The sequence below is a fragment of the Eretmochelys imbricata genome, chromosome 6 (genome assembly GCF_965152235.1).
Source record: "Eretmochelys imbricata isolate rEreImb1 chromosome 6, rEreImb1.hap1, whole genome shotgun sequence".
Classification (NCBI taxonomy): Eukaryota; Metazoa; Chordata; order Testudines; family Cheloniidae; genus Eretmochelys; species Eretmochelys imbricata.
The window spans coordinates 105,647,867-105,664,365 of NC_135577.1; the positions used below are offsets into that span (position 1 = coordinate 105,647,867).

At 44.7% G+C, this 16,499-nt stretch overlaps 1 protein-coding gene across 2 annotated transcripts in view; it reads right to left on the minus strand.

The window, feature by feature from the left end:
- SYNE3 (spectrin repeat containing nuclear envelope family member 3) overlaps positions 1 to 16,499 on the minus strand; it is an 84,934-nt gene that overhangs the window by 49,756 nt on the left and 18,679 nt on the right. For both annotated transcript variants that reach the window (XM_077819327.1, XM_077819328.1), the window contains exon 2: positions 3,543 to 3,700. In XM_077819327.1, the coding sequence (XP_077675453.1) occupies positions 3,543 to 3,700 (158 nt within the window). The remainder of the gene's footprint in view (positions 1 to 3,542; positions 3,701 to 16,499) is intronic.

Consider the following 16,499-nt stretch of genomic DNA (forward strand, 5'->3'; position numbering starts at 1 on the left):
AGAAGGAAGAGGGGAAAGGAAGGCAGAACTAAAGAAGAGCCACTTGCTTTTTGTTTAATAATAATGATGGATTTCCAATATCCAGATTGAAAAAGCTACTATAACAAGGATTTTCTATCCGTTATGACCCTGTTCCAAAGTCCAACAAAGGCCTCAGACTTTAGATCAGCTCAGGTAAGATCATCACAAACCACACAATCTTCATTCTTGTGCTCTGTAATGTCAACAGAACCCCTTAATAAACTGTCTCCCACAGCACTGACTTTCCTGAATTCTCTGCATGCATTATGATGTTGTGTGTATCAACATTCCTTATGCAAAAGGTAAGGGCTATGCTCATCCAAAAGCAGAAACAAATCCACAATGAAACAGGAACTTCCAGCCTTTGTGACGGCTATGCAAGTCTGCCCATCACCACCAGCTCGCTGATGAGTCTCTATGCTAGGCCTGGTACATGCTCCAACCCACAATGAACCCCATTTGAGAAAATGGTCCTGAAAATACTGCAATGCCATTATATAAACCACCCCATCAGGAGTGCCATTGTCAGTGCTAGTCATCCCATCTCAAAAACAGAGGGGGTTCAAAGATGGGATGGGGGGCAAACATGACTAGATGCACAGAAAGATGTTCATCTGAAGAGAAACAGAGAAGGCTGTTTCATTCAGAGAACAGGCCTATCACACGAAAATATGAAAGAGGTATAGAAAATAAGCTAGTGTGATGGGGTATACAAACCCCACACTGGGGAACACAGGGTTAATGAGCTATTATGGGCTCAGCTGGCCCTGCCTTGCCACACCTGTGAGAGATGTGAGACTTGAAGGGAGGATTTTAAAAAGGTAAAACAAAGCACAGTTGGTGGCAGAGCAGACCTTGTGGGAACTCCTCAGACCAGTGTGGCCCAACAGCTACTCCCTGATGAAAGGGACGACCCGATGCTGATCCACTTTTGCTGGGACTGTTCTTCCATGTTAGCCTGTGAGCCTTGTCGGGACCACAGGAGCTTAACAGAAGCCTTCTGAAGAAAGAGCCTTACCACATCTGTGGGACAGTCCATTTGTGTTCATTATTCTTGTGTTTGTTGCAACCCTGAAAGGAGCAGCCTGCCCAGAAGGGTGAGCCTCTTATGACTGGACGGGCACAGTGGAACACTCAGGCATCTCAGAGCAGAGGCCCAAGTCAGTGCAAAGGCCCAGCCTGGGTGTGCCCTGGGGAAGGATGCAGTGATACTAGTCTCATCCTACTGCCCCACTATAATAGTGAATGGTATAGCTGGGGTAGATAGGAGCAGCCAGTTTTCTCAGTGTTCAAGAACAAGAGACATCGAATGAAATTGAAAGGCAACACAATTAAAATGGATAAAAGGAAACACGATTTTTTAAACACACAAGGCATAATTCATTTGCCACAAAATCTGAGGACAAGAGATTAACAGGATTATACAAAATATTATCTGTCTACATAGATAATGCGCAGATTCACAATTCCATTAAAAAGAGGAGAGCTATAACCCCACTCACTGACAGGGTTTAGGAAGAAACTTGCCCTACAGACAGATTATTCCCTAACTGTCCATCCCTGGGATTCCGGTACCTTTCTTGATAGCATCTGATGTTACCCAGGGTTTCTCAGAACCCAAAACAGTGGTAACTTAACTGTCTCTCTCCGGGCAGGGTCAGGAATAAATCAATGGGGGGCACAGCTCATCCAGCTGATAAACAATTGATACAAACCAGGAGTGCTTTCATCTAAAATTACCTTTTTTATTACATCTCAAATGTGTGCGCACGTGTGCACACAAACACGCACACAGCTGCAGTAGGGCTAGAGCAGAGGTTCTCAAACTGTGGTCTCTGGACCACTAGTGGTCCGCAAGCTCCATTCAGGTGGTCCACAGATAGTTTCCTCCAAGGTGCACGCCTGGGCACACAAGAGAATGAAGGGCCACCCACCTAATTAGTGGAGCCACACAGGCGTGGCTCCACTAATTAGGTGTCTGGACCCTGGAGAAGACTCACATGTAAGGTGAGGTGGTGGCCTTGTGGGGAATAGAGGGAAGGTGGGAGGGGGAAGTGGGATGAGAAGAGGGGATGGGGGGAATTTGGGACTTGCGGGGCTGCGGCGGCCAGAGAAAGAGGCGAATTTCCCCAACTCCAGAGCTGCAGCTGCTGGGGAGAGACGGCCCTCCTTCCCAGCCTCCGCTCTGTGGCTGCTGTGGCGGGGGAGAGACCCCACCCCCTTCCCTGCCCCAGCTCGGGGGCTGCCACGGCAGGGGAGAGAGGGCACATCCATCGCATTAGAAAGGTAAGACTACTGATATTAAAATATGAGTTGTGTGCTTTTATTTGTAGAACAAAAACCATTAATTATTATTCTTTTTTTTATATATATATATAGCGCTTTTATCCAAAGCGCTTTACAATAGTTGGCTAACGGTACAAACAACATTTGGAAAGATCATTAAGTGGTCAGCAATTTTCAAGTGGTCCGTGGAAAAAAAAGTTTGAGAACCACTGGGCTAGAGCATTTCAAAACAAGTATATTTCCCTACAGTTAAGAAATGGTTTTGAGGAATCAGTGGCCCGCCTCCCAGGGGGCCCCGCCTTCCAGCTAGCTGCTGGGGAAGTTAGCTGTTAGATCCTTGCCCAAAGAAAGCTTCCTCGGAATGCTCCGAAGCATATTCTTTCACCTAATCTTTTATAGCTAAACTTCAAACAAAGCACACAACCTATAGTGACTCAAAACTACGCATTATCTCTTATCATCAAAACATTTCTAGTCATAGCAATGTGTCTGGGGCACTTAAAACCTAGGTCACTATTCACTCACTCTCTTCCATACTTGTTCACTTTCTGCCCCATCCTCCCATTCTGATTAAAAAACTGCAAATATGCAGCTGTCTGACCTGGCCTCATAAAGGCCCAAGATTTTCCTAGCTATGTGATGTTTGGTTTTCAGCAGGCAGTGGCTGAACATACAAAATTGCTGACTGCAGCATTATCAAATTCTGGGGTAACAATGGTATCTTCCCCTGTCGGAGGCAGGACGTGGGATGAAATGGGCTACTGGTCTCATCTGGTAGCATCGTTTTCTGCACTGCATTGGGTGGTTGCAAACCCCAGTCTTGTGACTGCGAGAAGCAACTAAACCTCCATTTTAGCATGCACAAATGAATGAGTGCTGGGTGCAGCAGCTGAGATCTCAGTCTAGTAAATCAGGATTGCTGCTAGTCTTCCAAATACACATGAAAAGTCTGGAAGCATCTAATCTAACAACAGGATGTAACCCCCACCCCCTCACATTCTATTCCCTTTTCTTAAGGCAGCAGTAAGTGGCTTGCAAAAGAAGAAGCTGGAGAGAATGCTGAAGAGATCCTGCCCAAATGGGACCAAACTTACAGCTCGTGAGACTATTTTCATGCCCTATCCCACCTTGATCATCTCCTAATGGCAGCCTCTCCATGACTCCTGGCAGCCTCTGCAGTGCCAATGCCACTTGTGAATATGTCTCTCAAAAACGCAATATCAGTCTTCCCCTACCTCAGTCTCTCTTAGCCTGGCTTCCAGGGCAGACCGAGGTCCCTTGGTGTTATCATTGATCCGCAGTCTCTCCTGGATGGCTTTCATCCAGGCTTCTGCATTCTCCACACTCATGTCAAATTCATCCTGGGGCTGCTGAGTCATTGCATTAGTGGAAACTGAAAGGATAAAGAAATGAGGAATTAAAAACAAACAAACAATTCTCTTCTCAGGAAAGTCTCTCACAGTCTTAAGGAGCAGGGAAAAGAGGAAAATAACTTTACTGATCTCTTTTTGATTAATGGCATCAAAATGCACAACCCACAGTAGTCCTACATCTCTATGTGAGACTCAACAGAAGTGAGTATGGAGTAAAAGCTCAAACTTAGAGCTTCTAAAATGAAAGTATACACAGGAACAAGATGAAGTTGGGGCACTCCTTTAAGCTCTGTGATTTGGGCTGACATTCAAAGGGATAAGAGTCACTGCATTTATTTGAAAACCAAATTAGGCTAATTTGGTGCTTGTGAAACGTACCAGACTGGACACTAATGTCCTTTGCATTTTCACAGAAAATGCACAGTACAGGCAGCGGGAATATAAATACGTCCATCAACATGACTCTCTCTAAGCCCATTTAGGGCTCAGCCCTGCAATGTACTGAGCACTTGGCCCTGACCTAGCCAAGCACTTGAGTGTGTGCTTAACTTTAAACAGAACTGTCTCAGTGAAGTTGGCCAGATCAAGCCAAAATACTCAGCACCTTGCAGTTAATCCACTCTGCTGAAACTTCTAAGGAGGCAGACAGTCAGAACAAGTTGTGGTGATGGTTTTGTGATACGAACCCCATTCCTGCAGGAAGTAGGCGGAGACAGCTAACACAGATCACTAGTCAGTCATCAGATGGGAACATCTTTCAGTGCCTATGCACTTTGGGTGGATTTGAACTGGGGACTTATAGATAAAAGGCTCCGTGGACTAGAACCAAAGTCAACATAAAGAGGCTCCTGGAGTTCAATGGGTTTTGGATCAAGTCCTACACCCACTGCCAATGCCTGTCAGCCAGTTTCTCCCTAATGAAAATGTCATGCCTATTTGTTATCCACAATTGAATGCCTTTCTTTTAAAGGTCCAGAGGTAATTACTGAGGCTCCATTTTTGCCACTGTTACTCTGACCAAGTAGTACTTTACTCGTTCCCACTGATTTCCCTGGGACTGCTCCCATGCAGTCCAGTACTGCGCAACGTGAGCAAGGGGAGGCAGAGTATGGCCCTTGGTGAATCCAGCCCAGGATTTCTGATAACATCTTGAAATTGGAAGACACCCTGATCATAACCACTGAGGGGGGGAGAGTGACCTGTTTATATCCCCATCCTCCACTTCCTCTATACACCTCCACCCCTAGCTTTTCACTAGCCTGCTGCTGTTCCTCTCAGTGTGGTGGCAGGGCATGAGCATTCTCACACGCTTGTCACAGCTGCAGCATCACCCTGAATTGGGGGCCAAATGTGCACTCCTCTGTGCTCATGGGGGTAGCTGTGCTGGAGATGGGATTCACCCTAGGCAAGGGAGTAATACTGCTACTACCCTCCACTGCGAGGTCTCCTGGTGGAGGGCACAGGCCAGGGCTTGGTAAGAGCCCGCAAAGGCAAAGGCTGCCCAGGGGAGACACTGGCTCGCTCCATTTCCCAGACAGCCTGACCTGCGTATACCCTTGGTAGTTGTGGCAGCTGGGTCCAAGCCCCACAATAAAGTAGGGGATGTGGGTGGGTTGGCCTGCTACGCTCTTACTTCTACTGGGCCCAGTTTGACAAGCTGACCTACCTAGCAGACCAGGTTCACATAAGGACTGGTGCTCAGCGGAGGCGATGGAAGGATTGTGCGTGGGAAGGATTTGGCCTGCGTAGGAAGCCTCTAGGAAAGGAAATGGGTAGTCCTAGGTTGCACAAACCCTCCTGTGACAGAACCAGGAGTGAACTCATTCTCAAGGTGCAGGCCAACTGAGAAACCTGTCTTGGAAAATCAAACCTAGTTCTCGTAGAAACGGTTTAAGAAATATCTGTCAGCAGGGCTGGACAACAAATGGTCCTATCTTATATATGTTCTATGAGTTGTCCAAACCATCTGGACACACGTGAAGGAAGACTTATGGGCTTCAGTGAGGACTGAGGCACTGCTCATGCTACTCTGTGTAGTTTAGTTTGAGGGATGAGCCAGAGGCACAATCCTACAGACACTTGGGTCTGGTGTGACTGGAACAGCCTCCCGTCTGAGATCTATAGAGGTGACTCTTAGAACAATTTTTATATAAAGATTCTAATTTATGTATGTATTAATTTATAAAGCGCATTGATAATGGAGAAATCTGTGACAGCATATGTGAGTAATAATTAATCATAAGAAATCAAGGTGCAAATAACAAAGCACTGAACAAAGCAGTCACCCCCTGTGGGACAGTAAAGGCAAAAGAGAGGAGAATATTCCAAGATACTGAGAGAGAGGCAGTCTATCTGGCTAACGCAGGCCAGCTCCTCAGACATATCCACGGGTTATAAAAATTATTTGAGGGCTGAGTTTTAGTAATTTGGTAAGTGGAAAATATTAGAGATGGGCCAAAACTGGACCCATTTAGCTGATCCACTTTTCCCATTCCTACCTCGCCCCTCCCCACAGCTCTGACCTCATCTCTTCCCCCCAGAAAAAATAAACCTTGGACACTTAAATAAATAGGGATCAGGTCAGAAACAACCCTGATTTTACCAATAAAATACTGAGCCAGATACGGAGCTGTGGCTAAGCGCTGCTCAGCACAGCTCAGGAGAAAGGATATAAAGGTAGCTTAATCACACATGTGCACTCGCAAGGCCATGGACCTACCGGGCTCTCAGTCTAGTCCCTTGTATAAATTAGAGCAGCCAGAGGCACCGTTCTGGCTGCAGGGGATCATTGGGGCATAGGGATGCCTGGCTGTGCTCTTATTTCCCTGGCCATACCTCTGCACAACCGCTGGAATGGTGCTGGTGTAAAAGCTGTTCTACATCACCTGAATAATCCCTTGTCTCAAGGATTCAGTGGCAGGCTTAACCGGGTTTAGAGTCAAAGCAGCACAAGCACCTGCCAAGATTGGTGTAGGCATACCTGATTCTGTCTCAGAACAGGGGGGTGGACTAGATGACCTCTCAAGGCCCCTTCCAGCCCTACATTTCTATGAAACCAGCTTTCATGTACCAGAGGATCTGGTCCTCTATCTGCATCATGTTCTCTGAATTTCCTAAAGTACTTTTTTTTTTTAATTTATGCATCTAGTTTAACTCTCTTTCAAACAGGTTTAACAGCCCTCATCGGGTATTGTGAGGTTTAATTAGTTAGTGAGATCCTTCAAAGTCACTCTTTAAGTGCAATGTATTTTTGGCAATATTATCATTATTTTTCCAAGTTTCCCAATATACTTTTTTTCTCCCTGCGAAGCCATTCTGCTTTTTCTAACTTAACACATTTTTCATAATTGATCCCTTTCTTAAACATACTTTTAAACCAAACATTCATAGTGCACTGGCTTTTAAATGGTTTCAGTATGTCTTGAATTCCTGTGCTCATGTACTACTTGACTCACTTCCAGAACCAAGCTCTCTGACAAATAAAAAGAGAGGGAAAGAAAAGCGCTCCAGGAAAGTTAAATCACTCGCCAGGAGGGACAGTATTTTCCAATTATTGAAATACTTCAAGCTTTTCATAACTCTTTCCATTTGGAAGAGGTCAGGGTTCTGGGTTTGCACATGAGAAGTGTTTTTAAAACACTGCAGTGTGTCAAATTTTGTACAAATGCACAAGTGTGGAAACTATTGTGGTTCTGGAAATTGTTTGGTACTTGGGTTCTGGGGTAATTTAATAACTGCTCAGCTGTCCTGGATATTGTAAGGAGAGTTCTGAGAGAGAGAGAGAGAGAGAGAGAGAGAGAGTTGTAGAGGAGCATAAGTCTTTTGAAGTGGAGATGGAATTAGCATATACTACTGTAGAAGTGACACATCAATCTCCACGATTCCAAAGCTGAGAGTTCTTGGCATACTAAGGGCTTGTCTACACTACAGCACAGGGTCGATCTAAGATACGCAACTTCAGCTACATGCGCAGTGTAGCTGAAGTCGATGTGCTTAGATCTACTTACTGCGGTGTCTTCACTGCGGTAAGTCGACAGCTGACACGCTCCCGTCGACTCCGCTTGTACTTCTCGTTCTGGTGGAGTACCGGAGTCGATGGAAGAGTGCTCAGCGGTCGATAAATCAACCCACACTGGATCGATCACTGCCCGCCAATCTGGCGGATAGTGTAGACAAGCCCTAATAAATTTACTGCTCTCAATCATGCTACTATTAGCACATACATCCCTATATAAAGGACTAGATTACTTCAGGTGGAATGGTACTCACAGCAGAGCTAAATTTGGTCCACTTTGAGTAAGTGGAGAAACTCTTGAGATTCTGGTAAGCATTAGCTGTACCCCAGCAATCTGTAGCTTAACCATTTTTTGGGGTTCAGGACATTAACCCTAGAACCTTGAACATCTTCCAAGGCAGTTTTTTTCTGTACTATTTGTGGTGAATGTTTATGACCATCAGGAACTGTTTGTCCAAACTAATGTACTGAAGAAAAAACACATGCTGGGTGTTCTTGGAACAATCATGTCCATTTCCTGCTTAAAGTTTATGGCTATAGACAACTGGTTGTCACACGGGTGGCAGAGTGTAGAGCATTTACTTGCAGCACTGCCATTTCCTTTCCTCTCCAAACAATATCCACTCTCAAGGGAAACCCATAGCTACTTGACAAACCCAACTGCCACCACGTGATCACAACAGCTATTCTTCAGCTTAACTGACCCCTACCGTGAGTCACTGAACATCAGAACGATAACACAGTTTGTTGGATCTGTTCACCAATTCATAGTAAAGCTAATTCTTTCCAGCACAAAGATCTGCTTTAGGCTTGGTCTACACTAGAAAATAAGGTCAATTTAACTACATCGGCCAAGGGTGTGAAAAAGCCACACCCCTGAGCAGCATAGGGAAGCTAACCAAAGTCCCTGTGTAAACAGTACTAGGTCAAAATGGAAGAATTCTTTCATCAATCTAGCTACTGCATCTCAGGAAGGTGGATTATCTAACTGAATCCCTCTTGTTCTCATAGGTAGCGGCTACACTCAAGTGCTGCAGCTGTGCCGCTGTTGTGTTTTAAGTGTAGACAAGCCCTTAAACTCCAGTGGGAATAAATATAAATGTAATTAATAAGATTGGGACTTTTCAGCTTGGAAAAGAGACGACTAAGGTGGGATATGATAAAGGTCTGTAAAATCATGACTGGTGTGGGGAAAGTAGATAAGGAAGTGTTATTTACTCCTTCTCATAACGTAAGAACTAGGGGTGACCAAATGAAATTAATAGGCAGCAGGTTTAAAACAAACAAAAGCAAGTATTTCTTCACACAACGCACAGTCAATCTGTGGAACTCTTTGCCAGAGGATATTGTGAAGGCCAAGACAATAACAGGGTTCAAAAAAGAACTAGATAAATTCATGGAGGATAGGCCTATCAATGGCTATTAGCTAGGATGGGCAGGGATAGTGCTCCTAGCCTCAGTTTTGCCAGAAGCTGGAAATGGGCGACAGGGGATGGATCACTTGATGATTACCTGTTCTGTTCATTCCCCTCTGGGGCACCTGGCATTGGCCACCATTGGAAGACAGGATACTTGGTTAGGTGGACCTTTGGTCTGACCCAGTATGGCTGTTCTTATATAATATCCCCTCACTTTATAAAATTGCTTTTACACTTCCATAATTTCCTGTTCTAAGAAGCCATTTGCAGAAGTATGGACCAATAATTTTCCTCTAAAAGGAAGCTGGACTTGTAAATAAATCAAAGCTAAGATCCAGGATTACTCCCTTTTTCACTTCAGGGGTGGCAACCAGCAGAATTTTGACATTTTAAATCTTCAAAATTTCAAAGTTTTAATTTTGAGGGGGAAAAAGGAGATCCTTTTCCTTTTAATTGCAAAATCTCCCACTCCCCTTTATTCTGCCACCTCGCTCAAGTAGACATTATCCTGCTGTAATTCGGCCAGATTAGTAAAATGCAGGAGTAAGTAAGGGCACTCCTAATTTCTTTTTATGACCAGTGAAACACTGTACAATATCTGTCTTAAGTATTTATATGGCCCCCATCATCACAGGATCTGAGTCTCTCACAATCTTTAACGTAGGTATCCTCACAACATCCCTGTGAGGTAAGGCAGTGCTATTGTCTCCATTCAGCAGATGGGGAACTTGTTATAATATGTATAACAAATAGCCACTAGGGGGAGCAGGCAGATAGTCGGATAACAAAACGTGTGGCTGTTCCAGGTTGTGGTGGGTGTGTTGTTGGAACCTGCTGAAAGTGTGGAGCTATTGCAAAGTTATATACTAGTTGACTGAATAAACAGACAGTCAATACTCAAAGAAGCTGCAGTGCATATGGCTTACAACACAACAGAACTGAGGCACAGAAAGGCTAGGTGACTTGCCCAAATCACACAGGAAGTCTGTAGCAGAGCAGGGAGTTGAACCTAGGTCTCCCAAGTCCTGGACTAGTGCTCTCATCCCTGGACCATCATTCCTCTAATATGCTAATATGGAATCCTCAGAACTAAGCGTATCTTCTCCTTCTGCAATTGCCAGTAAAAGGTAACTAGTAGCCTACCTGCAACCTTCAGATTATGAACTTGGAACCCCTTCTGGTGAAACTGTCCAGACTAGATTTCCAATTTCTGCTCAGCTCCCTAAAATAAGAGTTACACCATCAGTCAGCCAAGGGAAAAGCATTGCAAGCCAAGCACATTAGAATCATAGCCCCTGGGGCTAGGGTTTACGTAATTAATTAAATCACACCTGTCTGCTAAAGACTGCACATCCCCACAGTTCACAGCTGGGTGCCATGCAAGGGTACTGATACTATTGACCAATAATGTTCTACAGTGTCTAGGTCTTGGCTGGGACTGGAACTGCAGCTGTGTGAACAATTTTTAGTGAATAACGTATCTGATAAATTTCACCCCTTTTGCTGGTCACGCCTTGCATGTGAACAATCTATGATTTTCTCACATATGTGTGCTATTCAAAATTATTTTGCCAAATAAATTCTGCAAATTATTCTTGCTCGGCAGATTGTTCTAACACCCAATTCTAATTCTAATTGGATCACCCAATACTCCAGCTGTGCTGATTAGTTTTAATTAGACCCAAAGGTCACATGGTAATCATGGTTACTGTCCTCTGACTGGATGAGAGTAACTCTTATTATTAATGTATTAGTATTTATTATTTGTACTGCAGTAACGCCTAGTATCCCAGGCCCCCATTGTGCTAGACACTGTACAAAGAGAATAACTTACACAGCACCCTACAATGAGCCTGGACGCTTTACGGAACAAATTAGATAAACCCCCTGCCCTGAGGAGCTTATAGTCTAAGTACCAGACCAGACGGAACAAGTGAAAGCAGCAAAATAAAGTGCCTGTAAGTATGGGGATAAGAAATGATGGACAAGGGGCAACAAGGCTTACATGGACACATATATTGGTGTGAACATGCCCCGACAACGCTAATATACATCTCACAACTCATCTTCCTCACTTGGAGCCAGAACCACTCATCCATAGCGGGGACTAGACATTTCAGAATCTAGAAATATGCCTGAAGCCACCAAGTTCAGATCTTTATCAGATCCAAATGTTCTCAATGTTTGAGTGTTTGGAACTGGGACTCTTCGCTTCAGACCGATCTTATTAAAAGAACTGACTTTGAACCTAATATGCTAACTGCCTATCTCTGTCTGGTGATGGGGAGCACTCAGCACACAACTCTGAAATCAGTGGCCTTTGTAGGTAACCTTCAAGTATATATTAGAAATATGAACATTTACAACTACTAAACACCTGCTCAGAACTTATATGTCAGACCTGATCCTTAATAGGATATCAATGCCTTTTCCCTCTTTAAAAAACAAAAACTTGAAAAATAAATTTAAGTCCTAATTTTTGCAAATCTTAAAAAAACCTTCATCTTCATGGAAATGAAACTGGCAAAGTTTGCCACTGTTTGGTTTTTAATTATTTTTGAGTTAAAATTAAAATGTAGGTCTGTGGGAATGACTGTCCTATGGAAGAGGGAGTCTGCAAACACAGCCCTATTCTAAACACTGCATTCAAAGCTTAAAATAATTATGTGATCTCTAGAGGATCAAAGCTCATGATCATAAATACATGAACCTGCTTCTATTTACACTACCCAGTGACGGTTTTTTAAGAATAGCATATAACTGCTCCAAGCCCTAAAACATTGGAACCCTCTCAAGAGCACATACTCCAGGGTAACTAAAGTTGCATCTAGAGAATTCAATAATTCAGACGTTATTCATAACAATATCTGTGTTGAGCTGATGCCAGGGCTTTCTGTTACAAAAATGGCATCGCTTTGTGTTCAAACAAACCCAGACTCTAGAGCAGAGGTGGGCAAATTACGGCCTGTGGGCCACATCTGGCCCACGGGACCGTCCTGCCCGGCCCCTGAGCTCCCCACTGTGAAGGCTTGTCCCCGGCCTCTCCCGCACTGTGTCCCCCGCACCCCGCAGCCACGCCACCGAGCGGGCAGCACTGTAGGTGGCGGGGCTGCACTCTCATGCAGGGCAGCACGGCAGCGTGTCTGGCTCTGGCTGGGCGGCGCAGCAGCCAGACATGCTGCTCCGAGCAGCCTGGTAAGGGGGCCAGGAGCAGGGGGTGGTTGGATGGGGTGAAGGTTCGGAGGGGGCTGGGGGGGAGCGGGACAGGGAACAGGGGGTGGTTGGATAGGGCAGAGGTTCTCGGGGGGGAGGTTATGGGGGGGGTTAGATGGGGGTGGGGTCCTGGGGGGCGGTTAGGGGTGGGGGTCCCAGGATGGGGCGGTCAGGGGACAAGGAGCAGGGGCGGTTGGCTGGGTTGAGGGTTTTGAGGGGGGCAGTCAGGGGGTGGGAAGTGGGAGGGGGTGGGGAGGGGATGGGGGCAGGCTGTATGGGGAGGCACAGCCTTCCCTACCCGGCCCTCCATACAGTTTCGCAGCCCCGTGTGGTCCTCGGGCCAAAAAGTTTGCCCACCCCTGCTCTAAAGTAAAGTAAGGTTTGCCTACATCCCAGGTGCAGTAAACGACCGAAGCTGGCAGCAACCTTATCCCCAAGCTCTTTCTTCAGAAACTGAATAGTCCACTGCAAACCGTAAATAGCATCTCAATTAATTTTGAACGGTTGAGAACATTTCTGGAATTGAGTAAAATAGACTGCCTTCCTGTGACTCATTTTTGCTGAACTCTAGCAGTTTCCATAGCTTAGTCACCCTCCTACCGTGCCTGTATGCCAGGCACTGTGGGTCAGTAACAGAGCAAGCATATGCTTTCAATCCCAAAGACTATTCCTATTAGCCACTGGAGTTTGCGGTTATGCTCAGTTCCACCAAGAGACTGAAACCCCAACCGAAAGTTCTGTTACTGTGTAGTCTGATACTTTTACAGTCAGGGAAGAGGTTCTATATGAGAAGCCGCACTATCTTATCCAGTAGAGCATTAACTAGGGTTGTAAACCTAACAAAGGATCCAATCCTGATCCCCCTGAAGTCACTGCTGGTTTGCCGTTGATTTCAGTGGCGGCAGGATTGAGTCTAAAGTTTTGTGTCAGCAGTCCCTTTCCGGTGAAAATGTTCTTGGAGCTATTTTAAACTGGAGCTGTGATCCCCGATAACTGCTGCTGCTGAGCAATGAAAGTAAAGCAAACATTTAACACTTCCTACTCCAGGGGAATTCAACTTTGCTAACCTTTTGCAAATGTAATAACTTATATGTTAATAACTATGGGCATGGCTACACTTGCAGATGTAGAGCGCTTTGAGTTAAACCCGCCTTCGTAGAGGGCGGTAGGGAAAGCGCTGCAGTCTGTCCACACTGACAGCTACAAGCACACTGGCGTGGCCACATTAGCAGCTCTTGCAATGGCCGCAGAGAGCAGTGCATTGTGGTAGCTATCCCAGCATACAAGTGACTGCAACGTGCTTTTCAAATGGGGTGGGGGTGGGGGTGGAGTGTGACAGGGAGTGTGTTGTGTGTATGTGGGGGGAGAGAGAGTGGGTTTTGAGTGGTGCTGAGAGCGTGTCAGCATGCTGTCTTGTAAGTTCAGACAGCAGCAGACCCACCCTCCCCCTGCCTCCCTCTCTCACACACAGCATTGCACAGTCATGGTTGCTTTGTCTCGGAGCAGATAAGCAGCCAGCTGTCAGAAACGCAGCTTTCAAAGGGCACATCCGCATTCCTGCAGTGAGTTCAAAACAATGACAAGAGTGGCCACTTGATTTAAGGGGATTATGGGATGTTTCCGGAGGCTGATCAGAGCGCAGTAATGCAACACCTCGTCCACACTGGTGCCGCAGCACCCCAGTGGGGGCGCAGCAGATGTTATTCCACTCGCCAAGATGGAGTACCAGCAGCGCTGTAGCCGCGGAGTCAGAGCGCTCTACGTGCCTTGCCAGTGTGGACGGGTAGTGAGCTATTGCGCCCGGGGCTCCTGTATTGCGCTGTAACTCGCAAGTGTAGCCAAGCCCTGAATCTGGGATTTTCAGTGATGGCTCCTAAAGGAGTTAGATGTTCAAATCCCATTGAATTTCAATAAGTATGAGGGCCCACATCCTCATATTTTGGTGCGTCAACTCTCATTGAAATCAAAGCTGAAATCAATGGGAATTAGGAATCTAAATACCTTTGAGGATCTGGGCCTTCATGCCTAATTTCCTTAGACTCCTTTGAAAATCCTGTGCTAAATATTATGGGGCAGATCCTCAGCAGTTAATTGTCAGACTCACTGAAGTCAATGAAGCGATAACAATTTACACCAGCTGAGGGTCCATCTATATATAGATACATCTAGATATACAAGCACGTTTGTAAATTCAAAAAACGATTAGCGTTGCTGAGTGATGATTAAATGATTAAATCACATCATTCACAAATCTCAAGCACTTAAAATAAGGACATGGATAGTTAAGAATATTACAGATCTTATATATCCCACCTAAATAATTTTTTCTTTATTACAGTAATGTATATTCCACCACAACATGACAATCTGAACTCTGACCCAAAAGAAGTAATAGTCTTTTACCAGTAATCTCAAAGCACAAACAAACACTGTGTCTCATTAATGTGAACATAGGTAACTTGCTTTTTTTCAAAAGGGTTTTGTGTTGTATCAACTATTCCCCACCCCACCGTTGCCAACCCACAGAGTGTGACCCAATAGTTGTGCTCTGGCAACGCATCTAAGATATGCAAACCACAAACTGAGAAACACCGACCTAGAAAATAGGTAAGAAGGAAAATCTGAATATTGTGTCTGTGGGGCAGTACTACTGTTAAACTGAAGTGGAACAGAGCCTCTGACAGACACTTCCTGCACAGGGCTCACTAAATGCAAATGGTGAAGCTATAGTCAAATTATGTTCTATATTTGCAAGTGTTATTAAGTTTCCTTAATCCTTTAGCTTGCTCTATACACACAGGGCCATATCTTGCACAGTGGTCTGATAATACTGAACTAGTGGCACTATCCATAGGAGGTGTAGTGTATTGTGTGTTAAATTGGAAAAAGCTAGTGAGTTACACTATTTCATTGACATTTTCCTTGTGAAATACACTAACAACGTTCCAGGAAATCTAATCTAGAAAGAAAGTTGTAAGGTTTGCCTGCATATCACCTACATGAAGGTCAGTAGAAGAGGTGTGTCAAAGCCAGAACTATTTATACATCTTTAGGAGATCTCAGATCAAACAGGATCTGGATCTGAACTTCTGGTTTTCATTTTGCAGAAACAAACCCATCCCTTAATTCTGTCCATCTGGAATTATAAAGATCTTGTGACTTTAAGGTCAGACTGCATTGCAAACCTAAGGAAAATTATCCACGGCTTCCAGGAGTCCCGATTTGGCCAGGATTGTCCTAGGTTTTAAAACTCAATCCCCAGTAATTTCAGTCCCAGCTACTGTTCTAGGTCTGTAGCGTTGCTATGTCATACCTTCCTGAATCACAGCCTCTCCTGGCTGTTCAGCAGCACAGCCTATTGACTCCTGCTGGCTGCTTCTCATCTGCAACTCTCAGCCCTGCTGCTGGAGGCTGGCACCAACTCATTAATATTTTTAATGACTCTCTTTTGTGTCTTATGTTAGTATCAAGTGGTAAATGTAGAAGGATCATGTGGATAACAAAAATATCCTACAAAAATCTCTGACTGAATCCTAGGGAAATTTTGTTCTGATTTCACCACCATTCCCCGTTGGTTTCCAGTGCCCTAATCACAACCCAGCCTAAGGACTTTCCTTGTTAGGAGTTGTGACATCAGTGCAGCATGGTGAAATAAATTAGGACACCTGAGTAAGAAGAAAAAGAGATGGGTTCCTTTTTCATCATGATCGTGAGAGAACAGGATTTCCCTTTACTAAATGGGCATGGATGGGAGACAAGAAGCCACACTAGAGATCAATCTGACCAAAGAAAGGACAGCACACAGCATGATGCCACTGTTTAAAAGGTGAATAAGATTTAAATAGAGATAATCCCCAAGAAACTCTCTAGAGTTCAGGTCACCAACTAACTAGCTGGTTAACTCCTTTAGGGATTAATGTTTGAAATTATTATGTCTGACAGATGTTTGTAGAACAGGAATTACCATATAATACCCTGTACTAAAAACAGTAAGAAGCAAAAGTGCAGCATGGGTACAAATTAGAGCTGAGATTTCAGAAATCACTGATATAATCTTGGACCCAGACGTAACTTTTGTTTGCCTGTCTTAAGTATTTGTCTGTTTCTTCTGCACTTTCCTGGCAAAGTCAATTTTTCTTCCCTGTACTGCTGAGAAGAATCTGATTGACATAT